Source organism: Desmodus rotundus, chromosome 8, assembly GCF_022682495.2.
Source record: "Desmodus rotundus isolate HL8 chromosome 8, HLdesRot8A.1, whole genome shotgun sequence".
Lineage (NCBI taxonomy): Eukaryota > Metazoa > Chordata > Mammalia > Chiroptera > Phyllostomidae > Desmodus > Desmodus rotundus.
This window is the reverse complement of record NC_071394.1, coordinates 94,005,683-94,032,581: the sequence shown is the minus strand read 5'-3', so window position 1 is coordinate 94,032,581 and position 26,899 is coordinate 94,005,683. Positions and strand designations below refer to the sequence as shown.

The window sequence follows — 26,899 nt, the reverse complement described above, 5'->3', positions numbered from 1 at the left end:
TCTCCAACCCAGTCACTAGACACAAGGAACCAGAGCAGCACTCTGGTCACATTGGGTCCCATGCCCGATGGACCATTTTCTATGACTAGGCAAGCAAGGGTCAGTCCCATCATATCTCCTGGCCTGTTATAAGAAGGAGGAAGGGAGAAGTCAGAGATGGCCATTATGGCTGATTAATTCCTAACAGGGCAGGTGGGCCCACAAGGACCAGGCAAAAGACAACTAGACATGCCTGCAAGTGGGGGCAAGGAGCAAGGTGATGAGAAAGTGAATTGGACAGGCAGGTGGTGTCCAGCAGGCATGCCCTCCTGCATACCTTCTTTGTGGCCTGAACTCATCTCTATGACAGCATTTTAAGGGCTTATTTCACCCATGTGCCTACATACCATGTAAGGCCCTGAGAAAGCAGACCACAGAAAGTTATTACAAGGGCCCTCTTTGGAGTCAGACCAACTAAAAGCTGAATCCTGGCTCTGCTACTTCCTATCTGTGCAACCTGGAGCTAATTGCTCAACCCTTTTGAGCTCTGGCTGTCATCTGTCAAGTAGGCATAATATTATGACCTACTTTAAAGGTTTAAATTAGATAACATATGGAAGTGACTTTGGACAGTATTCAGCAAATGGAAAGTACTCCATAAACGCTAGCTGTGATAAATAGAACTGGGGCCTGCGTCTCACTCAGCTTTGTGTCTTTGGTGCCTAGTAGAAACTGGTATCTAGTAGGTTTCAGTAAATGCTTGTGTAAATCGCATCAAAGCTAGGTGGGGAATTGGCCACAGAAGTGCAAGAGGAGAGTGAGTTCAGGGAGTGCTGGGATTCTATGCAGGCTGTGCTGTTGGGGTCCATGGAGGAACCTGGCGGTTCAGTCACAGGACGTGGACTCTTTAGTGACTCTCAAAGCTGGGGTATGAGAAGGACATTGGTTAAAAAGGCACTCTCACAGGTTCTGATTTGGCAGGTCTGTGATGGGTGTCCTTAAGGAGTGCCAGAAGATTCACATGGCCACCCCCTGCCAGACCCTACTGGTTTCTGGGTCATAAACTCAAATACCCTCATGGGCCAGATGAGTGATGTGGACGAGCGGAGTGAGAGGGAGGTGCTGGGCACTGTGGAGAACACACACCCCGCCCAAAAGGGCTGCCATGCTGGACGTGGAGGCCCAATCTGGATCTTCTGGTTTTTTAGAAGAAGCTGAAAAGCTGCACATGTAAGGGGAATTTCCTGATTTATAAAAGCTGGGAAAAGAATCAGATTATCTGAAAACACTGAATGGCCAAATAAAACATGTCCGCAGGCCAGTGAAGCTGCCACTTGGAGCCCTTGGTCTGGGGCAATGGTTCTCACCCAGGGCGATTTTGTCCCCCAGGGGCCATTTGGCCATGTCTAGAGGTAATTTTGGTTGTCAATTTTGGTGTGGGGTGGGGAATGCTACTGGCGTCTAGAGATTAGAGGCCAGGGATGATGCTAGACATCTGACAATGCCCAGGACAGCCCCCACCCCCACTGAAGCATTAGCTGTGGGCAGAAGAAAGAGACAGGTCCGGGGCCACCTGCCACCTGGTTTTACAGACTTACTTGGGTCAGGCAGACTGCACTGCAACCTTTCAACCTCAAAGAACCACAGTTGCCATGGCTGAGCCCTCCTTGGTCCAATGTAATCATTTCGTACAGTCCACACACTTCCTGTGCCTGAAGGAAGCAGCCTGCCACCCCTGACCTCTGCAGGCATGAAAGTCATGTGAGAAATGTGAACAAAGAGTGCTAATATGTTGCCACTTGGTCCCCAAGGGCTGGGTGTGACGGTCTGCTAGAGATTATCAGGGTTTTGGCCTCCTGTTTCTGGTGGAATGTTTGGTTTGGGCTCCTCATTCAGTAGTTTCTGGAACTGCAGTTGAGAATATTTCCCTTCCAACCAACCCCAACCATAACAAAATAAAATTCCTTCGAGTCCTTGCAGTTTAGTAACTATTTGCTGAGCACTCACTCTGCAGCCAGCCCCATGCTTGGTGCTGAGAAGGAGGTGAGCAGAGAGACTCAGGTAGGGTCCATCTGGTGCCTTACGGGGCTGTTGAGGAAAGCAGAACCAGACCTCCAGCTCTTCCCTGTCCAATCCACCCTCCATACACACCCCGTCTTCCTCTTCCTGAAGAAGCACAGCTCTGATCATCGCACTCGCCTTCAGAGGCTCCCAGTTCCACTCTGAATGAAGCCTGCCCTCCATAAACCTGTGTGACCTGGCCTAGCCTCCATTTCAAGCTGGTCTTCACCCTACTGTTGCTGTGCTTCTCTCTTTTCAAACCAAGCTTCTCCCTACTCCCAGTCTCTGCCTTTGCTCAGGCTGTGCCCCCTCTCTGGGACACAGTGTCTGTGCATTCACCGGAGCTGAGGTGTCTCTGGTGGAAGTCCCTGCAGCCTCTTCATCACTTCATCCCACAGGCCCTTATCTGTAACTCTTTTGCGGCCCTTTCTACCTCCTGCCTTAGAATTGTTGGGTTCTTGTCTCTTGATCCTGCCAAGCTGCAAGATCTTTAAGGGACAACTTAATAAAATATTCAACTTGTATTTCCTTTTGTGGGCAAATTCTTAGCCTGGTCCCTGCCATCAGTGGATGTCAATTTAGCCTGTACTATTATTTCCCAAGCCCCTCTTTGATGCCAGGTGCTGCCATATGTGGTATCTCTTTTCATCCTCATAGGTACTCCATGGCACCTGTGACATCCTCCCACTTTTACAGATAAGGAAACTGAGGCTTAGAAGAATGGTCACTTCATTTGTTCATAGATTCATTCAACAAATGAGCACCCACTGTGTGACAGGCTCTGTGGCACTGCAGGGAGGGCAGGGGGGTGAGACACAGCAGACTGGGCACCCTGGAGGCCGATTCTGACAGCTGGGTTTAGCATCCAGCAGAATAATTAGGGATTGTTCTTGGGATCCACGCCTGGGGAGGGGGCAGGGAGAAAGCATGGGGGCCATGACTCCTGACTGAAGTCGTAGCCAGCCCGATGGCCTGTTCTGCAGGCCGAGCAGCACTTCAGCGCTGTCCAGGTTGAGACAGGAAAGGCAGGCCCCTGTGCCCCACACAGATCCATCTTTGAATGAAGTGTCAGTCTTTGGGAGGTATGTCACCTTGCCCTCTGTGGCTATCCTTTGAGGGTGCTCTTGGCTAGAGGTTGTCTGCTGCCAGCCCTCCTAGCAACTGGAAGAGCTGAGAATCTACCACCAGAGAGGAAGTTGTTTTCCTCTCATGGATTATTCAAGGGGGGGAAACAAAAGACATGAATAAATAAGTAAGCAAGCACAAACATTCCACATCTTTACAGGTGCAAAGAACAGGAATAAGTGTTATTTTGCAGATGGGATAGATGATGTGCCAAGAGGTTAAATGGCTTGAACCCCTAGGTCCAGTTCCTGTCTCTGTGGCTGCAAAACACAGTCCTCTCTACTGTCTGACCAGGCCAGTTGCTAGTGCTAGTTGCCCAGAGTCTTGAAAGTCCAGCTGAAGAGCTGGATCTTGATCCTTGTAGGCTTTGAGGAAACTTTGGACGGATCCAGTGGAATACATTTCTAGGAGGGTGCACGGGCACAGGCATGCAGAATTGGGGATAAGAGTCGGACACTTGGTTAAGGGGCGGCTTCAGTAATCTGGGTCCTGCAGTGATGACGTGCTTGTTCTGGGGCTGGTGGTGGGAAATCTATCTTTTAGGATGCTTTTGGCTGCAAGTGACAGCCCCAGCTTAAATTGGCTTAACCAATAAAGCCACAGAAGTGGAAGTTCACTAGGAGGCAGGCTTTGGGTGTAGTTCATCCAGTTTCTCAGGAAGTCATTAAGGAGCCAGGATTTTTATTTTTTTGTTCTGCCAGTCAAGGCCGCTTCCTTTTATGCCCCTAAGATGTCTGCTGGTAGCAGCTGGGGCTCAAAGAAAGGCTAAAACCTTCCTGTTAACCATGCAAGTCCTTCTCTTCCATCCAGTGAAGTCACTTACCCCTGGGCTAACAACACAGGTCAGAATCTGTCATCTCAAATTGGGGTGGGGCCAATGTCCTTGGAAGAACTCAGCTGGCGGGTTGAATGCAGAGCCAATCCACAGCTCTGTTAGGAAGTGGGAAGGGCAAGATGGTTGTTGGGGAGGGGACCGGCATCACCTGCCTCTGAGAACAAAGGATTGGGCTGTCAGAAGGCAGGAGGCAGTGACAGAGTGGACTGAGAAGGAGGGATTTTTTTTAAAGTATCAAAAATAACTCCCCATTTTCTAGTCACCATGCTTGGGAAGATATCATCCCATTGACCAAACTCAAGGCAATGGAGGGAAGTTCAGGAGTGTGCTTTGGGGTAATTTGAGTTCAGTGTGATAGGGGATATCCAGACCATACTGTTTTGCAACAGCTGAAAACAATAGGTCTCTGAGCTTGGGCTCATGGTCATGCAGGATGGAGCCCAGGAGAGAGGGCCATGGAGATGATGACATGGCTGCTGGCCACCGAGAAGTGGAAGGTGGAGTCAGTGGTGCGTGGGGAGCCGGTGGGGCAGAGGCTGAGAAGGCACGGCTGGTGGGAACTGTGAAGGCAGGACTCTCCCCAGCACAGCCACTTCTGGGGATTTATCTGATGGGGTTACTCTATCAGATAACCCCATCAGTGCCCTTGTGCACAGTGATAGAGTACAAAGGTGGTCACCTCACCATTGTTTGAAATATTAGGAGGCTGGAGACAACCTAAATGCCCATCACTATGCACCTGGTTGATTAATTATGCTACATCTGGTACACAGAACCCCAAGCAGCTGTCAAAAAAGGAGGATGCAAGAGCTGCATGGGCTGTGAAGGAGAAACCTCTCAGATATATTGTTAGACGAAAAAGCGAGATGCAAAGGTATACAGAGAATACTCCCATTTGTGTTTCAAAAAGAACATATGCTATCCAAATGCATGCTTGTGCATCCATAAACTTTCTGGAAGGTATCAGAAGAGACTTTGAATAGCAGCGACTCTGGGTGGGGGGTCTCGGAACCCGGGAGACTTCACGTTTACCTTGCTGGCTGTTAGGGTTCCTTTCACCATGTGCATTTAGTACATTCAAAAATGGGAGATCATAAAAATAAATACAGAAGAAACTGGGTCTTGGGTGTCAGATGTGGGCGAGACTGAGCACTGACAGGAGCCACTGTGGGTGCCAGAGAGTCCAGTCATCAGTGGGGCAAATGCCCGGGGGAAGGGCTACGGGAGACACCATGGCACAGACTGAGAATCGGGGAGAATAAAAGGAAATGGGGGTAGCTAATTGGGTTGATCGAGCAGCCCTGTAGAAGCTTGGGGTGGAACTGAGGGCTCCCTGCGAGATCTGCACAGAAAGTTCTGCTAAGGCTCTGCTGTGCTTTGGATTGGGTCCCTTTCTTTAGTCACCAAAGCTGGAGTGAGGTCTAAGCAGATCTCTGGGAATCGCCCCAGAGCTTTGCTGTCTGTTATGAGATCTGGTCTATACAAGGGCTCCCTTCAGACAAGTGATTCTTGGCAATTCCAGGCCCAGAAGCTGATAGAAAGGCTGTGGGCAAGGGGCACGAGCCTGGTACTGAGCCCTCCCCAGACCACTGAGTCCAAGGGCTGCTGACCTGCACTCCAGCCCCCCTTAGAACGTCCATGCACATGAGGGTGTAACAGCCCCTGTAGAGTTCTGCAGTAAGAGAACCTGTCTCACTTCGTTTAACTAGCTTTTCCCAAATGTATGTGGTCACAGAAGCCCCAGTCCCCTTTTATAGTGTGCCCCCCCCCTGCCCCGAGCATGCTTTGGGAAGTGTTTCTTTGGTTTTGTAATAGATGTGGTAACTAAGTCTTCAAGGCCACGTGGCCAGTTGGTGACATAGTGGGGGGGAGAACCTCAGTCTTCTGCCGGTGATCCAGAGGGCTGTCTATTTACCTGTGCTGCTCACGATGAATTGAGATGCTAGATCATTATCTCTCAAACTGTGTGCTGTGGAACCCCACTCTCATGAGATGTTAATGAGTATTAAACTAGGGACACATATTCTGGTCACATAAATGTAGGACACACAGAATTAAAGAAAGCTGAACAGGTTGATTGGCTGTGGGGTTTCTCAGAATCTTTAATAATGGTGATGTCTCTGTGAATCACCAAGCAGGTTCCCCAACTTATATAGCCAGGGGAAACTGCTTCATGGACACAAATTTAGGAATTCAAGTCTAGATTGATGAGATTTATGCTGATTTCTGCAGCCTTCCCCACCTGACCTCACCCCAAGCATTCCTGCCCTTGCTGTATTGAAAAGGAAATTTAATGCAACCAGCCACCTTCTCCCCTCTGACATCTGCTCTTTCATCTTCCAGAGCAAGGAGATTGGCCTGCAGATGCACGAGGAGCTCCTGAAGGTCACCAATGAGCTCTACACAGTAAGTCCTGCTCAGCCTCTGCTGCCATTGAGATGGAGCCCCCTTTCTTCAGTGCCCAGGGCTGGAGGGCAGCTAACCAGAGGTCTGGGAGGACCCTGGGCCTCTTTGCTGTGTCATATACCCCAGTGACAGTGGGTCATTGTGGGGGGATATAATGATTTGCAACCCCAGCTTCTCATTCTGTACATCGGTGCTGGGACCCTGGACATGTCTACTCTATAAAAGTTCCAGCTGTGGGAATGTGTTACCTGCCAAAGCAGAAGACACAAACTTGGGGTGGTGGGATCATGGACACAGAAGCTCCCGAGGAAGGAGTGTGGGTTTGGAGTCAGGACAGGTGGAAGCCGGGGCCTGCTCCTTGCTGACTGGGATCTCAGGTGCACACGTAGCTCGTGTGTGCTCAGCAATCTCATCTGCAATATGGGGCGCGGTTCCGAGGATCACGTGAGGTGATGGGGGTGAGCATGCCCTGCTGTCACCAGGAAATAATTTCAGAACACCACAGTTTGGCCAAGAACTGACCTTGCTATCTGCTTGGAGGCAAAATCTGACTGGACTTGGGATGAGTGTTAGAATCCAAGGAGGTGAGCGAATGGAGAACACTGGTTATGGTGCAGGCACTTACTTGGTGGGTGGTGCAGCAGGACTTCAGACCAGATTTGTCTGTGATCAGTTTGCTCTGCTGGGATCTACGTTACCTCTCCTATTGAGAATTCTCTTTCTCTTCCTCTCTTCCCCTCTGCTTCTTAAATTCCTGCCCATCCAAAGTGCCAGGCTCAAAACTCACCCTTGATCACAGAATCTCACCTGGAGACATCACTTCTCTGAACTCTTAATTAATCTCTCTTACATGCACACACTCCCCTTCTCATTTCTTCACTCAGCAAATGTGTACTGATGGCCGGCTGCAGCCCCCACAGGCTCTTGGTCGAGGCACCTGCTCTCTCTCCCAGGCTACATATCCAGCATACACGATGCTCTGTCTTAGGCTGCTGTATCATCCTTTCACACGCTTTACTCTCGTCTCCCTGCCCAGATTCTAAACTCCTTGTGGGTAAAACCAGTTTCTTTCTTTTATTCATATATCCCTCCCTCCCTTCTCTGCTTCAGTGAGCACCCTGGGAACACCAGGGATGTACAAGACACTTCAAAGACCATCTCTTGAAATGTTCACAGCCTGCCACTGTGCCTCTTGCAGCTCTGGGTCCACAGCAGGCAGCTCCACATGCTTGAATTTAAATGAATTTCTGGGCAACTACTGAAGACGCAGTGTGCAGTCAACAAATGACCTGGGGAGGGGGTGCTGTTGGCACCCCAGTGCTCTCACTCTTGCGCGGTACGCGGCACCTCCAAAATACCAGATCAAAGGCAATAGAACAGCACCTCCCCTCTTTTATTTTATTGCCTCCCTCACTTTTCCTCCCTCCTTCATTTCCTCCTGCCTTCTTTCCATCTGTCTGTCCACCCCCCTATCCATCTACTCTGGAAGTCAGCCTGTCTCCCTCCTTTGGTTTTGTTTTCCTCTGTGCTGCTTTCATGATCAGGCAGGCTTCTCCCAGGTGGTCACAAAGATGATCTCCCCACCCCACTGCTGCACTCACTTCCTAGCCGCTTAGTGCCCTCTAGTGGAAGGAGAACATGCCTTTCCCGGGGTTTCCAGCCAAGCCCAGGGCTGTCTCTATTAGGCCTGGCTGGACTCCTGAGATCCAGTCCCTGTGGCCAGATTAACATAGTGTTACTAATTGGCCAGGCCTGGATCTCACACCCACCCCCAGGATTGGAGACTGGTGTCAGTTTCCCACCAACCACATGGACTGAGAATGATGAGGGGAATTTGGGGGACTTCCTCAAAGAAAATCAGGAAGCTGTTCTAGAAGGAGGACTAGATGATCCTAGGCAGAGAAAAACAACAGATGTCCACTGAGGAGTAGCTGGGGGAGAAGAAGGAAACCGCTCCACACTGGCTAGTGCTCAAACCCCTGTTCCTCAAACCTGTTTGGCTCCTGCTCCGGGGCTTAATACTCACATGCGCCCTTTGTCTGGAGTACGCCACCCCTCACCCCCACTCCATGCTCTGTTCACCCAGCTAACTGCTTCCCTTCTTCAAGGTTCAGTTTAGATGTCAGTTCCTCCAGGAAGCCTTTCTTTAGTGCCCTGTACTTCCTTCATCATAGCATTTATCACACCGTATGATAATTGCCTGTCCAATTGTGTCCCTGCTGGAAGGTATATTCTGTGAGGGCAGAAACCCTATCTGTCTTCCACACTGAGGTATTTCCTGGCATAGTACCTAGCACATGATAACCTGTTCACTACAAATGTGGTGACTGAGGGTATAGCTGTGCCCCAACCTGACCATATTTACCAGATTGAAGGCAGCAGAACTGTACTTCCCCTACTTTATTCTCCCTCCTTCCCTCCCTCTCTCCCTTCCATCCATCTACCCACCTATTTATTCATTCATGCAAACATATATTGATACTTACTGGGTACAAATTTCCACTTTAATATAAGGAATATGATCATGAACAAGGTCCTGGCCCTCATGCACTTTAACTTTAGTTGTGATGAGACTGTTATAAACCTGCAAAATGAATAAATAGGATAGTGTCGATAAGTTCTATCTAGAATGTGGAAGCTGCACAGTGTGGGTGGTTGGACTGAAATTTGGGGGCTTCTCCTTTTCTTAAACGTTGTCTATGGCGTGCCCCTGCCCCCCTCCCGTCTCACCCACTTACCTCTCTTGAATGGCCCAGGGCTGGCCAGCCCGGGGGCAGAGAAAGTGCACACGGACTGCACTGTGGAAAACCTGTTTTCTCACAACTGATCCTTATCCTGCCCCAGCATGTCCTTTTATGGATATCGTCAACTTCCAGGCTGCTTTTGCCTTCTTTTGCATTTAAACCACTATCTGAAGGGCTATGCAGATAGTGCTTTCCTGTTTTTAAGAGCTGAGGATTTGGAAAAATGTAAAGGCAAAGGTACACAGCAGAAGGCAGTGTGATTACCAGAAAAGACAACGTCCACAGCTAAGAAGGCCTGGCTGTCTGCCTTGCTGTGTGAGTTTGGACAACACATGTGCTAGTTCTGGGTCTTAAGTTTCCTTCAGCGATGGGTTAACACACCAAGATTCCTGGAGGGCCTCTGGAGCACCTATGAAATGAATCTGGGTCCAAGAACAGTGGTCTCAATTTCTGTGTTCCTATGCAGTGCTAGACTTGTTCTGAGGGACCCTCCTGATAGGCTCTGGAGGGCTGGAAAGGGCACCCCCGTCTGGCATGAAGCTGGGTGGGTGCCTCTGAGGGGCCCTTTACTGATCCTAGGTTGGAGACTAGACCTCAGCTAAAATCCTGCATCCATCTCTGCTCCCTTCCCAGCCCAACAGAGCTGTCAGCCAGTGACTGTACAGTCACAATTTATGGAGCACCTTCCTATCTACCTCCCATGCAGTCTTCACCAGGCAGCACAGAGAGGGCAAGCCTCTGCCATGGGCACCCCGCAAGTGGTGGGAGTGTTGGGTCTCAAAGCCAGGTCTCCTGGGTCCCTGTGGGGTAGAGGATCCTTTCATCCCTATTTTGTGGTTTCCTCATCTCTAAAGCAGGGATCACATGGTATCCACATCATAGGGTTTAAAAAAAAATGTGTTAATTGATTTTAGAGAGAGAGGAAGGGAGAGACAGAAACATCGATCAGTTGCCTCTCCTATGCGCCCTGACCAGGGATTGAACCCACAACCTAGGTGTGTGCCCTGGCCGGGAATTGAACCCTCAATCTTTTGGTGAACGGCATCACACTCCAACAAGCTGAGCCACACCGGCCAGGGCCTTACAGGATTGTTTTTGTGTGTGAGAAATAAATGAGTTCCTATATGTGAAGAGTTACTGTATGTAGGCAGGTAGCATGTGCTCTGTAAATGTTAGCTGCTATTGTTGTTGTTATTGCTATCACACTGCCTCCCAGGACTGGGATGAGGATAACTGAAATTCCCCTTGGGGATAATTAAAAGAGAGATTTGTGAAGTCTGAAGTAATAGATGAGTTTAAATGTTATTTAACCTGTCCTGGCCTGGCAAAATTGAGCAGACTGTTCTAGGCTATTGAACTAAGGACCTTTCATTCTGACTCCTATGTTTTAGTTAATCAAATAAAATACATTTATTTATCTAGAGGATTCTAGGTATAAGTAGTTAGGCTCCTTTCAGAGAGGTCCCCAAGTAAATTCTTTTGTGGCAGCTGTGGGACGTAAGTCACCCTGGGTGATCAAGTTCACTGATGTTCTTGGGATCAGGAATTGCCAACTGAATCACAGACCATGTGGCCTCAGCATTGTCAGGACTATGTTCTCCAAACATGGGGTTTCTGGAATGCAGTTTGGAGACTGCTCTGGAAGTTTGGCTAGTCGGAGAGCAGGAAGAGCGTTCCATGGATCAAGAAGAGTAGAAAACTGGGCAAAGGAAAATGTGAGAACACCCTGCTGGGATGTGGGCCTTGAGTGAGTAGAGGGATGCATGCATGGATGATTGGACAGGAAGGCCTAGCTCCAAACAGAATGCTCTCTCTTCCTCTAACTACCTCATGCAGATGATAGATTTAGTGGTGAGACAAACAGACCTCCACAGCTGAAGCAGAAAAAAATGGATGCAGCACAAATGATTGAACCCAGAAAGGGTGGAGTCCAGAAATGAACTTCACCTGCATCATGGTGGAGAAGCAAAGGGACTGGTGGAGCCTGTGAATGTGGAGGGATATATAGAGAAAAGCTTCAAGAAGGGGAAAGACAGGAGCCATGGAGGCAGACCTGAGCAGGCATTTCCAACTCTCAGCCACATTATGTTCCTGGAGCCATAGCATAAAGGAGATGGTTGAAAATAAGCAACTGCTTTGGTTCTCTATGCCTGCAGTCCTTCCTTTTGGCCACTAGATGTCGAGAACGCATGGGTCCAGCATGCTTTCTGGTCCCTTGAGTTTGGAAATATGCTGAGTGTAACTGACGAAACGAGTGGATGAAATTAGCAAGAATTTTAGGGCAACTGCAAATATGCAAAATATTGGGTGGAATGCTGAGAAGTCTTTTCACCAAGACCGACAAAGAAAAATTGATATCATTTATTATTCATTTATTGTTTTGAAATTTTGGGAGGTTTTCAGGTTGAAAGAAGGAGGGAGAAGCATGGTGTAGAATGACTTTTTCACAATAGTTGATGTTCTGTACAGTTTGCAGACATTTTTTTTTTGAAGTCAGGTGAGTTCAAGGTTCTCAAACTCTCAGCCCAAACAGGAGGATGATGACGATGGTGATGATAATGGTAACATGGCTCTTACTATGTGGTAGGCATGTTCTCAGAACTTTACAAAAATTAGCTCATTAAGTCCTCACAACAAACCTATGAGGTAGGTGCCATTATCCTCATTTTCCAGATGAGGAAGGAGCAGTCAGAGGGGTTATCACTTGCCCAAGGTCACACAGCCTGTAAGTGGCAGCATCAGGATTCAGCCCAGACATTTGGGCCCAGAGTCCATACTCTTACCTGCCATGCTCTGCAACAGATGTTGCCCCTGTTGACTCCTGACCTCTGGCAAAGGGAACTTTCTGAACCACAGATCAATGCTGTGATTTAATAAGAGTCACAGAAGAAATCCTCATTCTAATAAACTTACTTCACAAGACTTTAAATGAGAGTAACTAAGGTTATAATGTTGGCCAGTAATTCATTCCAAGTTCCCTGACTTTAAAGGGCCTAGTTAGGCAGGCAAACAGCACCCCCAGGTGGAAGCCGCTGCTCCATTAGCTGCTGTAATTATCCAAACAACAGGAGAAGAGGATAACGAGGCTCAGGAGCCATGGATTCTGGGAATTGTTGTGTGTTTTAACATAGCAAGTCAATCATAAATTTGATATTGCAAAGGAAAAGTGTACTTTTAGTTGGGGACCAGGAATCAGGATATTGCTCTAAGGCTGCCAAGAATATTCAACTACTGAGAAAATTGTAATAAATTAAGGAAACAGTATTATATGGTAGAAAAATGGTGGATTAAAAGTCAGAGACCAGGTTTCTAACTTGGCTAAATATACGCTTATCATGTGACTCTCCACTCTGCTCCTAGCTATTTACCTAAGAGAAATGAAAACATACGTTCATGCAAAGAATTGTATGTGGATATTCATAGCAGCTTTACAAAACTGTAAACAGTCCATATAACTATCAACATATGAATAGATAAATTGTGGTATAGTAATACAGTAGAATACTACTCAGCAATAAAAAAGAACTTCTGATACCAGCAACAACATGGGAGAATCTCTGAAAATTATGCCAAATGAAAGAGGGCAGACCCAAAAGAGTTCATTTTCTGTGGACCCATATACATGATGTGCTACAGTGACAGAGAGCAAATCAATGAATGCCTGGGCCTGGGCTCAGGGTGGGGATCGGCAGCAGAGAAGCACGAGGGATCTTTTCGGTGCTTCTGATTGTGGGGTTGGCCATAAGGATGTAAAGTCTGGAGACTATGCTGATAGTACCGTATGATCTTAGAGAGGTCACTTTGCTCTTCTGGGCCTCAGTTTCCCTATTTATAAAATTCGGTGGTGGATTAGATGACATCCAGGATTTCCTATTATAACAATATACAACTTTTATTGTGGATACAGAGTAGCAGAGAGCAATGTGCTTTAGAGTCATTTTATAGTCAACGATGAGTTTAGTTCAGAGAGCAAAGAATATGTATTCAGTTTCCCAGTGGTACTCCTTTTGGAGACAGAGCCATTTGTAGGCCAGTTTTACTTAAGGAAATAGCAGAGAAAATAGTTTGTATGTGAGTAAGAAGGATATTCCCATGGGAGCTCCATGAGTATTGGAGGAGGGGCTTTCCCGATGACCCTGCAGGAGGGGGCAAGCTAGAGAGGTCAACTGCAGAAGAGCCAGCTTTGCCTTATCACCTCTGAGACCTCAAATGTGTGGGGACTATGTTTGCCCTTTTAAATTTTTACTTGTCCATTCCTGGCACTTAGTAAGGACTTAATGATGGTGGTGATGATGATGATGATGAAGAAGAAGCTGCTAGTGATGATCATCATCATTTCCGGTCCTCAGAGAGTTTGTGCAGAAGTAAAGAGCTGCGGGAGCTCAGAGTATGTCATGGGAAGAGGCAGGGCTGAGGAAACTAGCACAGAACTTTGGGGGCCCAGGCTGGGCACTCATAACCTTCTGATTCCCCCACTCATGTGTCCTCAGGTCATGAAAACCTACCACATGTACCATGCGGAGAGTATCAGTGCAGAGAGTAAGCTGAAGGAGGCTGAGAAACAGGAGGAGAAGCAGTTCAACAAGGCTGGAGAGCTCAGCATGAACCTGCTCCGCCATGAGGACCGGCCCCAGCGCCGCAGCTCTGTGAAGAAGATTGAGAAGATGAAGGAGAAGGTGAGTGAGGGCCCTGGAGCAGGAAGAGGAGGGCCAGGCCCCCTGACAGCCTCAGACTCCCCCTCTGCACCCTGGGGGGTGTGAGGGCAGAATAATGCTGCCTGCATCTGATCCTTTTGCCTAGGTCAGCAGGCGGGAGAAGTGCTCAGCTGAAAAGAGAGCTGAACTGTGACAAGACTCATGCCCCTTGAGTGCATTCTCTGATGGGCAGGAGTCACCAGGCATTAGTGGTGACAGGAGCTTGCCCCAGCTGGGGGCCAGCTGGGACTGAATGTGTCCCAACCAAAGGGAACAGCACTAGGCTACCAATCAGCACCGGGGAACTTGGTAAAGAACCATTCCAAAATTGCCACTGCCAAGGCAAAAAAGCACCTGATACACAGTGATTCTAACATATTCTAAGTGTTAGAATCACTGTGTATCAGGGCTGGCAGGTGCTTTAGTAGGATATGGTGAAGGACATGCTGGTTTGGGAGGTGGATAGGCTGAGTTTGAAAATGCCACATTTTTAACGCCTCCCTGAACTTCAGTTTTAAAATCTGACGGTGATGGCAAATAAATCTCCCATCCATGTCAACTCTGATCTGTCGGTAGTGGCTGCCCAGAGCTCTGTGTTGTGGATCATGAGCCCTCTCCAGGCTTCAGCTGAAAACGGTGCTGAGGTCGAGTAAATTCTGCCATGGCCAGAATTTAGAGGGACAGTGCACAGGTTGCTTTTCTGTCATCCTAGGCTAGGTGACTTCTAAGGTTCATTTCTTCCCAAAATGCTATGATTTCTTGTCGAAGTCTCTCCATTCATTCATTCATTCATTCATCCATTCATTCCGTGGAATCAGCAAACATTTCCTGAGCTCTACCTATGTGTCAGACATTGTACTGGATGTTTATTTGGGCTTAAATGAGATGAATTCTATGATGATATGATCCTATAGCTCTTAAAAATTATAGGAGATTGAGTGGGAACAAGATCCAACAGGGCCTGGTTAAGCTGGAAAAGTAACCAGAGGCAAATAAAATAAGACTTCTGGGTAATTGCCAAATGCAAAGAAAAATAGGCTCTACAATACGCAGGCAGAGACTCGAATTAAAAATGGACAAAGAATTTGAATAGACATTTCCCTAAAGAACATGTACGAGTGGCCAATAAGCACATGAAGAGATGCTCAGCACCGTCAGTCATTAAGGAAATGGAAATCAGATCCACAGGGAGACACCACTTCATACCCATTCGGATGGCTAAAATAAAAAAGGCCGACAATGTCAAATACAGATAAAGATGTCGAGAAAGTGGAACCCGCGCACACTGCTGGGGGCAGTATACGACTCAGCCACTTTGGAGATTTTGGCAATCCCTCCAAATGTTAAATGTAGACTAAGTTACCATATGATTCAACAATTCCACTCCTAGGTATCTACTCAAGGGAAATTTAAACATATGAGGTCCGTCCAGATGGTATCCAGCCATGTAATATGAAAAATAGAGACATTTACTGAAGAAGATACAAGATGCAAGAAACATTATATGTAGGACAATGACTCCTCAGTCCCCTTCAAAGTAGGCACCTTAGGACCTCACACAGTTCTCCCAATCGCCATCAGCTGCCCCATTGTGTTTTCCTGAATCTTATTGATGGACTGAAATCTCTTCCCCTTTAAAGATGATTTTAGTTTTGGGAAAAGGCAGAAGTCATAGGGCATCACATCTAGGCTGTAGGGGGGCTGAGTCGCCTGGGTGATTTGATGTTTCACCAAAAAACTCTGCACGAGACGTGATGCACGAGTGGACGTGTTATTGTGATGAAGCTGCCAGTCACCGGTTGCCCATAGCTGCAGCTTTCTAAATCATCTGAATAGTTTCCATGGAGGAATGTTCAAGGTTAATGCAAAATTTGATGCAGATTCATTGCTCTACTTGCTCAGTCATTTTGAATGTGAGGGACACACAGTACACTTGCTCACTCAATGGCATCTACCACGCCCACTGACTAACTAGTACAGTGAAGTCGTCATTGTTCACACATGCACATTCCAGTCCTCTCCCCTTGGCTGCCAGGTTACATTGATGTTGCGCAAACTGTTCTCATTATATTAAACAATGGCTGGACTTTTTCCAGACAGACCTCAGATGTCTGTATAAAAACTGGCACATGAATGTTCATAGGAGTGTTATTTATAATAGCCCAAAAGTGGAAACGACCCAAATGCCTGTCACTGGTGAACAGAGAAATAACATGTGGCCTACCCATACAATGGAATGTTACTTAGTCCTAAAAGCAATGGAGCACTGATTCATGCTGCAGCATAGATGAATTTGGAAACAGTATGCTAAGTGAAAGAAGCCAGTCACAAAAGGTCACCTATTGTAGGATTCTACTTATATGAAGTGTCCAGAATAGACAAATTCATAAAAACAGAAAGTAGATTAGTTTTTACGGGGCTGGGGCAGAGGAGATTAGGGAGTGACCGCTAATGGGTGCAGGGTTTCTTTGGGGTGATGAAGATTCTCTAAATTTAGATAGTGGTGGTACTTGTGTAACTCTGTGGGTAAAAAAAAGATGATCAGGGAATTAAAGAACTACAATGTAGGGAGATATATAGAAGGGTAGAGAGAATACTGTCTGGGACTCTAGAGTCTAATTTTTGTTCGGAGTTGTATGCTAATTAGCCATTTGGCTCTTGGACAAACTACTTCTCCTCTCAGTTCTCATTTCTTTACCTATAAAATGGACAAATTAAACTAAGATACCTATAATATCCTTCCCAGGTATAAAATTATATGAGTCCATAAAGGGCTGGAAATGGTCTTGGGGTCAGAGTGGCCCCCTGCAGATTGGTCAGGAGTATCAAAGTGCTCTGTGGGGGGTTGGGTGCATGGTTGATGTAGGGTGTTACTGTCAGAGGTCTGTTTCCGGAATTTTCCAGAGTAAATGGACCCTGGAGAAAGGTCAGAGAAGATCTCTGGGGACACCTCTGCTAAAAAGCTAGAAGACTCAGTCTGGAATAAGGAAGGTTTAAGAATGTCTAGGTGAAGGAGGAAACCCTGTTTCTTTAAGGAGAGCTGCCTTTTTACCCAACAGTGGGACTCACTAGTCTGAAAGGGGTGAGGGCACAGCTCTCATGTACTCTGTACCCCTTCCTGCCCAGCTGGCCCACAACAGAAGCAGCTTCCAGGGAGGCAGTCCAGCTCCTCGCCAAGACTGGCCCCTCTGGCCGCCCCACTCTGCCTCTCCCACCACTCACATCCGGACAACCAGGGAAAATCATTTAATGACTGCCTCATGCAGGGGTTGTTCGGGGTGCGACAGGTGCAGCGATGAACAAGGCAGATCACGTCCCTGACTTCATAGAGCCTACTTTCTGGTGGGGGACACTGAAATTCAGCAAGTGCACAAAGAAGTAAAAATATAACTTTGGGTTGGAAAAAGTGCTTTTGAAGAAAAATAGAGCAATCAAGATGTCCTTCAGTAGATGAATGGATAAGTAGACTGTGGTAAATCCAGACAATGGAGTATTCACTAAATATTTAAGATCCAAAAAGAAGTGAGATAGTAAGCCATGAAGGGACCTTAAAATGCACATGACTAAGTGAAAGAGGCCAAATTGAAAAGGCTACATACATACTGTATGACTCCGACTCTATGACATTCTAGAAAAGGCAAAACTATGGAGACCATGAAAAGATGAGAGGTTGCCAGGGGATGGAGGGAGGAAGGAATCAAAAGGCAGAGCACAGCAGGTGTTGAGGGCAGGAAGACTATTCTGTGTGACACTGATGACATCTACACCCATAGAATGTACGACACCAAGAGTGAACTCTAAGGCACACTGTGAACTATGGGTCACAATTATTAATGAGTGTACCACTCCGGTGGGGATGGTGGTGATGGGGGAGGTTGTGCAAATGTGGGGGCAGAGGCATATGGGAAGTCTCTGTACCTTCCTCTCGATTTTGCCATAGACCTAAAACTGCACTACAAAAGAAAGTCTTAAAAAATTAAATAAAAATGAAAATCACTAACAATTGAATGAAGATTAAATAAGTGAAAAAATAGAACAGGGCAAGGGGATAGAGGGTGGAGGGAAGGATAGTGGAGAGTCGGGCAGCGCATTTTGTGCAAGGCTGCCATCAGAGTCCCACCTGACCATGTCACCTTGGGACCTGGATGACTTGAAGGACCAGCCACATAGAGACTTGGAAGGATGGCCTGCCAGGCAGGTGGAACAGCTATTCTGAAGGACCTAGAGGCAGGAATGAACTTGACCTCTTAGAGGATGGGCAGAGGAGGCTGGCGATGAGGGAGAGAGTGGAGGAAGAGGGGCTTGAGAGGTCACCAAGGCCATTGTCACAGTCTGGGCAGCCACGGAGGGCTGTTAAGTAGGGGCCCCAGGAGGTCTCACTGACTCAGCTCTGGTAGATGCCTGTAACGGGCTGCTGCTTAATGAGTAGTGCTGCTATTGGCCCATGTGGGCAATGTAAGATGAGCTTTGTTCAAAAAATCCTCACCCAAGGATATGTTTCTTGATTTTAGAGAGAGAAGAAGGGGGGCGGGGGGAGAGAGAAACATTGATCAGTTGCCTCCTGTACTCGCCCTGACCGGGGATCAAACCTTCAACCTTTTGGTGTACAGGATGACACTCCAACCAACTGAGCCACCCAGCCAGGGCTAGGTGAGCTTTTTGGATACAGTGCCCAAATCTTACTCACCTATCACATGGAGTAAGGTATTTTAGAGGGATGGTGTGGCGGATTGAATTACCTGCAATGACCGTAAAGAAAATCCCAAATCCCTTCCATCAATGGCTCAGCTCTCACATCTACTCTTTCTTTCCTCCAGAGGCAGGCAAAGTATTCTGAGAACAAGCTGAAGTGCACGAAGGCCCGAAATGACTACTTGCTGAATCTGGCTGCCACCAATGCAGCTATAAGCAAATACTACATCCATGACGTCTCCGACCTAATCGACGTGAGCACCTGGAGTCTGGGACTGAAAGGGCCCCACACCTGGGCTGGTGCCAGTCATCAGCTGCAGGACAGGCTGGCCCCTGTCCTTAGCTGAGGTTCCAGGGTGGAGGGGAAGGGCCCTGAGCATGTGGGGCCTGGGAAATGAGTTTCTTCTTCCATGGGTGGGAGAGGGCCTGTGGTGGATCCCACACTATTGGGTCAGGCAGTCACATACTCAGAATGCAATTCCCAAGTACCCTCCTCTGCACCAGCCCCTTGGCTGGGTTTGGGGTCTGGGAGCGACTGTCCGCAGTCCACACCCTAGAGATTTCCCAGAGCAGTACAGATGTGTTCAGCGCCCCCAGGTCTAGCTGTCAGACAGTCACATACACAGGGAAGAAAATAGTGGGACAGAATTACAGCTGGTCCTTGAATATTGTGGGGGTTAAGGGTGCCAATCTCCCCCTTCAGTGGAAAATCTGCATGTAACTTTTAATCCCTCAACCCTCAACCACAGTCGTCCCTCTCTAACTGCAGACGGTCATTCCCTGATAGAAAATGGTGTGGGACATTGCATATAGTTGGCCCTCTGCCTACACAGGTTCCCAACCCTGCATCAAAAATACCATCTTCAGTCCACAGTTGGTGTAATCCGAGCATGTGAAAGCTGGGATACAGGGAGACGGCTGCACATTTATTGAAAAAAATAATCCATGTATAAGTGGACTGGCACAGTTTAAACCTGAGTTGTTTGAGGGTCCACTGTACACAGGTCAGCTTTACTTGGGGATGTTATCATTGGAGAAATCAGGCAGTTTAAGCAAAAGGAGAACGGCACACTGACTCCCGAGTGCCAGCTGCATGGGACAGGCCAGAGGGACAGCTGTACTTGGAGAAAGAACATTGTGAGCAGTGTCATCAGGGAGAGCCTCTGTCATCTATGTTGGAACTGGGACTGCTTTCTTGTGTCTTCCCCCACCTAGCAGATGGGGATTTGGTCCAGGAGATGCTCAGTAAGGATTCCACAGTGCTGAATGGATCCCTTTCCTCTGGCCTTGGTGTATCCCATCAGGAGGGCTGCAGGAGGGACCCATGGTCACCATCCCCAGGAGAGGGATCTGCTGGGCCCTGCCTGTGCCCTGCAGTGCCTGAGGCCAGACCTCCCCACCTCTTTCTTACAACTTTCCTTTTCATTCTTTCCAGTCCTCAAATTTTTATTGAGCAGCTACTAGCTCTAGGTCTTGAAGTGCTGCAGTAGACAAAAGCCAGTGGTTCTGCCCTTGTGAAACTTATTCTGCATAGCCCTGACCTGTTAACAGGCAATTGCGATGCCATGCGGCAGGTGTCGTACTGAGGCGGGTGGGGGGAGATGTGGACCCCTAGAGGAGGCATATCTGACATAAACTCTGAATGGGGAGAACATCAAAGAAAACTTCCTGGAGGAAGTGACCCTAAACTGAAACCTGAAGGAAGGGCCTTTAGGCAGCAGGAGAGAGGAAGAGTATGTCGGGCAGAGGGAATGCATGTGTGAAGGCCTAGGGATGAGAAAGAGTGTGGTGAATTTGGGAAGCTGAGAGAAGTTCTGCTTTCCCCAAATGCCAGTCCCCAGCTCCCCCTGAAGGCGCTGGCGTGACTTATGTGGTAGGATTCCAAAATGCACAAGGACCCCCAGGATGAAAAATTTTGACTGTGGAATAAAGGGTAATTGTAAGTCATCATGATGGGACAGGAAGTGCTGGTGGTGCCCACCTTCACATCACAGCCCTCACCTGCACCCTTCTGTTGTGTGCCTGTTTCCAAGTGCTGTGATTTGGGCTTTCATGCCAGCCTGGCCCGCACCTTTCGGACCTACCTCTCTGCTGAGTACAACCTGGAGACCTCTCGCCACGAGGGGCTGGATGTCATCGAGAACGCGGTGGACAACCTGGATTCCCGAAGTGACAAGCACACCGTCATGGACATGTACAACCAGGTCTTCTGTCCTCCACTCAAGTTTGAGTTCCAGCCCCACATGGGGGATGAGGTACGTTTCTCTGAGGACCTGCGTTTGAGGCTGCTTCTGTGTGTCCTCCCATGTGCTCCCAGAACATTGGTGGGATGGGGACCATTTTCCCCCATTCCACATGCAAGATGTTAATCTCAAGGCCTGGGGTCAAGTTCTTGGTCCAAGGGCTTCCCCAGCCAAGGAGTTTACACTAATACCTTAACCTTGCTGGCTCCAGTTCCCCACCTACAGAATTGCAGGACCTTAGTGCTCCTTCAAATCCCCCCCACTTATGTCCCCAAGAGAGTCCCACATCTGCGTACTTTCTCCCCTGGATCACAGGAGGCTGGGCCTCATCAGAGCCCCTCTAGCCAGAGCCTCACGAGGGCACTGCCTGTCCTCTGGCACAGGGAGCACACCAGCGACGGCGCTTCCCTCAGTGCCCGTGCTGCTCAGATCCTCGCTGTATTCTGAGGGGGAAATGATGGGACACGGCATTTGTCACTGGCCCCAAAGCAGCACACTAGTTACCCAAGCTTCACAAAATTCCTTATGCAAATAGTTCCTTGAGCTTTTCTGTATCATTCCTCCCTCTCTCTAGGGCTTGGTCCCTGGGCTTGGAACTGATGGAGGATAGCCACCACACTCTGCCTCCCTGTCTCTATTATCTCTACCCCAGGGATATGTGTGCAGAACTTTCTCCCAGTGGCCTCTGTCCATCCACCTAGATTAGGGTCCGGCACAAATAGTGCCCCTCTTCTATTACAAAATTATAAGCATGTAATTCTGCAATACAACAATATCATGCTCAAGTACACCACATGACATTTTAGGTGAAATGTTCAAATTAAAACTATATTACACCCATATTATTACCCAACCAACCACACTCAAGCTGGCCTTTCCTCTGCTGGACCCTGGATATCCCAACCAGGCACATGGGAGCTCAGGGTACCCAGACCAGTAGTGTACAGGACCCCACCCGCCTCTGGATCCTGTGGGAGCTCAGCTGGACCATCCACTGAACTTGCTTGACAGGAAGGGACAAGGAGGCTCCTTAGCAGATGGCATTTTCTGGACCCTCCGGATGATTCTACCCACTTTCTTCATCTGCAAAAAAGAGGCCTGTGCAGGGCTTCCTGCAGCACCTGCCCCATCCCTCTGCCCTCACATCTAGCCCTTTTGGCCCATCATCTGGACCTGAAAGTTCTGACCACATGGTTACCACTGGTGCCTGCGAAGTTTGGGTTGCCTAGTTAGTGATATATAGCTAGTAAATAACAGAGCTCTACTGTCCCTTATGATCTCAGCTGAGTTACCCCAGGCAGCCCAGCCTACAGGTGGTGACAGGGCCCCGGGTGGAATGGATGTAGGGAGAACAGTATTTCTCCCCACTCCTCCCCTTCTCCACCTCTCACCCAATCAAGCTGCTGGGGAGGGATTTCCATGAGATGAGATTGCCTCCCAGTTGCCTCTCTGCCTCTCTGAAGCACTTTCCTGCTGGGGAATAGAAGCACCAGCTGGTTGTTGCCCATTTAGTGTTCTTTTCATTGGCTTCTCTTTGGCAGTTGCTTTCTTACTACAACTTCCTGCCTGGAAATTAACTAACTAGTCTCACTTATTGAGATTATGTCAGAGCTCTTAGTCAACCCTCAAGAGCGCACAATGTAGAAGACCACAACTGAGAGGCCAACATTGCAATTCGGGAGGCTGGCCCCTTGTTCCCGTCTAGTGTTACCAGGTATAAGCTGTGGTACCTTTGGCAGGTCATTTAAGGTCTCCAAGCCTGTTTTCCCAGCTTTTGATAGGGATATTTGTGATAGCTCTGGCCCTAACTCCACAAAGGTGATGAGGGCACTGGGCAACCACAGACAGGTCGGGGCTCTTGTTTCTACAGGTGTGCCAAGTCAGCGCTCAGCAGCCTGTCCAGACAGAATTACTCATGCGGTACCACCAGCTGCAGTCCAGACTGGCCACTCTCAAGATAGAGAATGAGGAGGTGAGTGAGCCCCTCTGCCCTATAAGGGACTTCCTTACAAAGTCCTAGCTTGTCCTGGGGAATCCAACTCACCAAAGAACACATGAGAAATTAGGGTTCATCTGTAAGATGGACAACCATTAAAACCACTCACACCAAGAATCCTTAATGGTAAGGGGGAATGCTCACAAGATATTAAGTTAAAGAAATACAGAGAAAGTAAAACTGTGTGTTCAGTATTATCATAACTAGGGTAAACTAGAGTATGTGCATATGTATCTGTGTATTCATAGTCATAGAAAAAAGACGGGAAGGAAGTACTTCAAAATGTTAATAGTAGTTATGTCTGGGTTGTGACTTCTGTTTTCCTCTTTGTGCTTTTCTCTATTTTCTGTGATGAGTTTATGTTATTTTTACCATCAGGAATAATAATAAATATTCTAATTTATACAATTAGATAATAACCCCAAACACACTAAACATGTCATGGATTCTGAGTTCAGGGAACTTCTGTCTTACCATGGCCAGCATACCTCCCATGCAGCTGGTGACACGGGATTGCCACTGGGAGGGTACAGATGGAAATCCAGCTGTGGTGGTTCCACTGTGATGTGGATGGTTGAGGCCAGGTGGGAGACCCTCTATTCTAGCCTGGACACCTCCATGCAGGGAGGATGTCAACCAACTGGAGGACACCAGGATGTGGGGCGTGTCACCCAGGATCATGGGCAGCTTTATCATTGAGAAGCATTCACAGCTGGGGATGGGGAGCCATGGTCCTGTCTTCACATCTCAAGAGGGCTGCCGTCCTGGGCAGAGAGGCTGGTTCACCCTGGGTCTCTCCACAAAGGACAGAGCTTGTGCAGATGTGAGACAGGTCATCTCTCAGGATGATGACGAATCAAAGCACTTCTTGGGGGGAGGTTATGAGGAGACAAATGAATGTATTTGTTTTTCATACCTAACAAACTGTTTTCTTTATTTATTCATGTTCTACATCTTTCCCTGAAACATTTTAAATTGTTTACATGGAACAATATATGGATAATAATGTTAATGGAATTTAAATTGGAAATAGGGGCCACAGAAAGAATGAAGCAAGTGTTCCTCTGTATAGGCTGTCCATGGTCATGGAAATTCTTGATTTTGAACCTGAGCTTCTATCAGCCATGTTAGAAAGAACTGATTCATTCATTTATTTATTCAACAAGTATTTATTTAGTGAATACTTACTCAAGTATTTCTTAAGCACATACTATGTGCTAAACATTGTGCTAAATGCAGAGTAAAGTGAGTGAGCAAGACAACATAGTAGCTCCTCTCATGGAGTTTATATTCTAGTGAGAAAAGATAGATAATCTAAACACGCAAGCAAACAAACCAATAAATGAATGAGTATGCAAAGTATTAGACAGAGATAGGCACTAAATCAAAAATTGTTGTCAGGGGGGTGCCTGATGTCACTAGGAGGTGACAGTTAAGTAGAGGTCTGAGTGACAAGAAAGAGACTTTGAGCAACAGTAATTTAACAATGAATGTAGGTGCGGTTTCCCCTGGAACTGTTTTTGGAATGACGCTCCCTCAGAGTACAGGGCCCAAGCCAGCGAAGGGATATTGTGAGGTGGGGGCTTGTGTAGCCTTCTAGGGATCCCATTCAATCCCAAGAGAGAAGTTGGAATCCTGGAGAAATGACCGGGCAATGGCGTTTCAGCATCTGTATTCTCTTTTCTGTCCGGCTTTTGATAGGACTCAGGTGGCAGATCGCTGGAGAGTTCATTCATTTAGGATGGCCACTCAACTTACCCAGACTTTGTCCCCTCCCGGGAGAGAACCAAGAGTATTTTTAGTGTTGTCCCTCCTCAAGGGACCTGCCTCCCATAGAAGGAGCTAGTTTGGGGCTCTATAAAACCAGGTAAAGAGAAACACCCCTAGAAACCTGAGTTCCTTGTTCATCACAATATTCTCTGAGGTTCTCTCTGTACGAACCAATTCAATAAAACAACTTCAGATTGGGCAACCTGGGTTCTCACCCCAGCCAGCTAACTGGCCTTAGTTTGCACATCAATATAATAGGAATGAATGATTATCTTGTCCTGCCTGCCTCCTAGAGGCTTTGTGTGAAAGAAATAAAGTAATGGTTGGAAAAGGACTTTGAGGTGTCAAAGGCATTCTGAAGCTAAAGGATCTTTGTTGACATGTTTTCCCAGGTGAGAAAAACCCTGGATGCCACCATGCAGACCTTACAGGACATGCTGACTGTGGAGGACTTTGATGTCTCTGACGCCTTCCAACATAGTCGGTCTACAGAGTCTGTGAAGTCGGCTGCCTCTGAGACCTACATGAGCAAGATCAACATTGCCAAGAGGAGAGCCAACCAGCAGGAAACAGAAATGTTTTATTTTACAGTAAGTGAGCCTGCTGTCTGCTGACCCGCTGGCATTGACTTTTGGGGAGCAGCCCAAGCTAGTGGGAACCAGCGAAACCACAGGGGTCAGTTAGACCTACAATTCTTCTAATATGCTTCTCAAATTAAGTTACCTGGCTTGGCTTTGCGAAGTGCAGAAATTGAGTTACCACTGATAGTATTGGCATTGATCTTGAATTGACAGTCACTGCAACTTTCCTGTTCTAGGAAAAAACCAGAGAGTGTGTTCAGAAGGGTAAGAGGAAAATGGTAATAGAGCCAGGTGCAAGCCCCACGTAACAACCCGAAAGTTTAGTGGGTAGTTGTCATGTTGCAGTGTCTTAAATTGGGGTGCAGGCTTTGGAAACAATGCCATGCGTGGTCCATGCAAATTGCTGGTGAGTTGCTAGCCCTTTATATAAAATCCCAGGTGGCTAACAGTCCACTCAGCCAGGGACAGGGAGGAACAAGGATAAGAGGCAGCAGGGCTTTAGTTCGACGTGTGCTTAGCGAACATAGAATTTGGGTTTGTAAGGGACCTTAAATCCTCTGTCTGATACTTGATCCCATTTAACCATATCCTTGTCCAAAAGCCATCCAGACTCTGCTTGCACAGCCCCAAGATGAAAAGCTCCCTCTTCCCCCAAACAGCCCTTTTGTTTGGCTTGTGGCTGGCTATAGATATTGTGATGTTTTCCCTTGTGTCTGTTCTCTTTAAAAATCTGCCTCACTAGGATTTCTGGCCATCGGTCTTGATTCTGTTCTCTGGGGTGATCCAGAGAGAGGCTAATTGTATAGCCTTTGGCGTGACCGCAGGGTACTTGGTTTTCATTTCTCCAGGCTAAATGTGTCTGGTTCCTTCAGTCCTGCCTCATAAGATTCTTTTGAGTGCCCTCAGTCTCCTAGTGACTGTCTCTGGAACATGGTCCCTTTGTCAGTGCCTCTTCCAAAGTGAGACTCCCAGCAGCGTGGTCTGACCAGCACAGAATAGAGCTAAACTTCCACAGTAGGTGCTATGCCCCTTTTCGTATGTCCTAAGATCATATTCCTTTTAAAAAATAAGGATGGGTTTATGCCAGTTAAATCTGTTCCCTGCACCCTGACATTGAACCAGGTCACCCTACTTCCTAAGGATGTGCAGGCGATGTCTTGGGTAGGGCTTATGTTTACCACCAGTGGGATTTCCTCTGGATGGATTTGGTCCATGGCTCCCGGCTGTCAAGGTCCTGATCCAGTTCATCACACGGGGGGGACAAAAGTAGACTTAGAGTTGCTCGTATGGAATATTTACAGTAAATAAAAATAATACAAGAATAAACTTTGTATTTCATGGACTCACTACTGTAGACCTACTTTACTCACCCCTGTATATGCTGCCTCGTCAGCCCTGGTGTCACCTGTGGATTCAGTGAGCGTGGCTTCCAACCTGAATGTTTGTCAACAAGAAGAGAAGGCTGGTACGTCGGGGCAAGGCCAAAGCCAGAGTTGTTCAAAATATGCCACGAGGCTAATATTGATCCACTAATCAGTACTTTTCGATTGTGGTCATTTAACCGTCACACACTCTCCCAGTTCTCACATTCACCTGGTGACAACCCTTCTCAGATCCCTTGTTAAAAGCCCATAGTTGACACGGACTGCATTTCCTCCATCAACACTCTTTGTCCTTATTGTTTTCAAGAAAGACAACAGAGCTAGTCTTAGTGCATCAGCCGATGCCGATTTCTGGCATTCACCACTTCCACTGGGGGCCTTCTCTGTTTAC

The 26,899-nt window shown here is 47.6% G+C and overlaps 1 protein-coding gene across 7 annotated transcripts in view; it reads left to right on the top strand.

The window, feature by feature from the left end:
* The window catches only part of SRGAP3 (SLIT-ROBO Rho GTPase activating protein 3), a 348,421-nt gene that overhangs the window by 255,348 nt on the left and 66,174 nt on the right, over positions 1-26,899 (top strand). For all 7 annotated transcript variants that reach the window (XM_053929334.1, XM_053929335.1, XM_045192165.2 and 4 more), the window contains 6 exons: positions 6,344-6,406; positions 13,641-13,826; positions 18,662-18,790; positions 20,570-20,791; positions 22,650-22,751; positions 24,938-25,135. In XM_053929334.1, the coding sequence (XP_053785309.1) occupies positions 6,344-6,406; positions 13,641-13,826; positions 18,662-18,790; positions 20,570-20,791; positions 22,650-22,751; positions 24,938-25,135 (900 nt within the window). The remainder of the gene's footprint in view (positions 1-6,343; positions 6,407-13,640; positions 13,827-18,661; positions 18,791-20,569; positions 20,792-22,649; positions 22,752-24,937; positions 25,136-26,899) is intronic.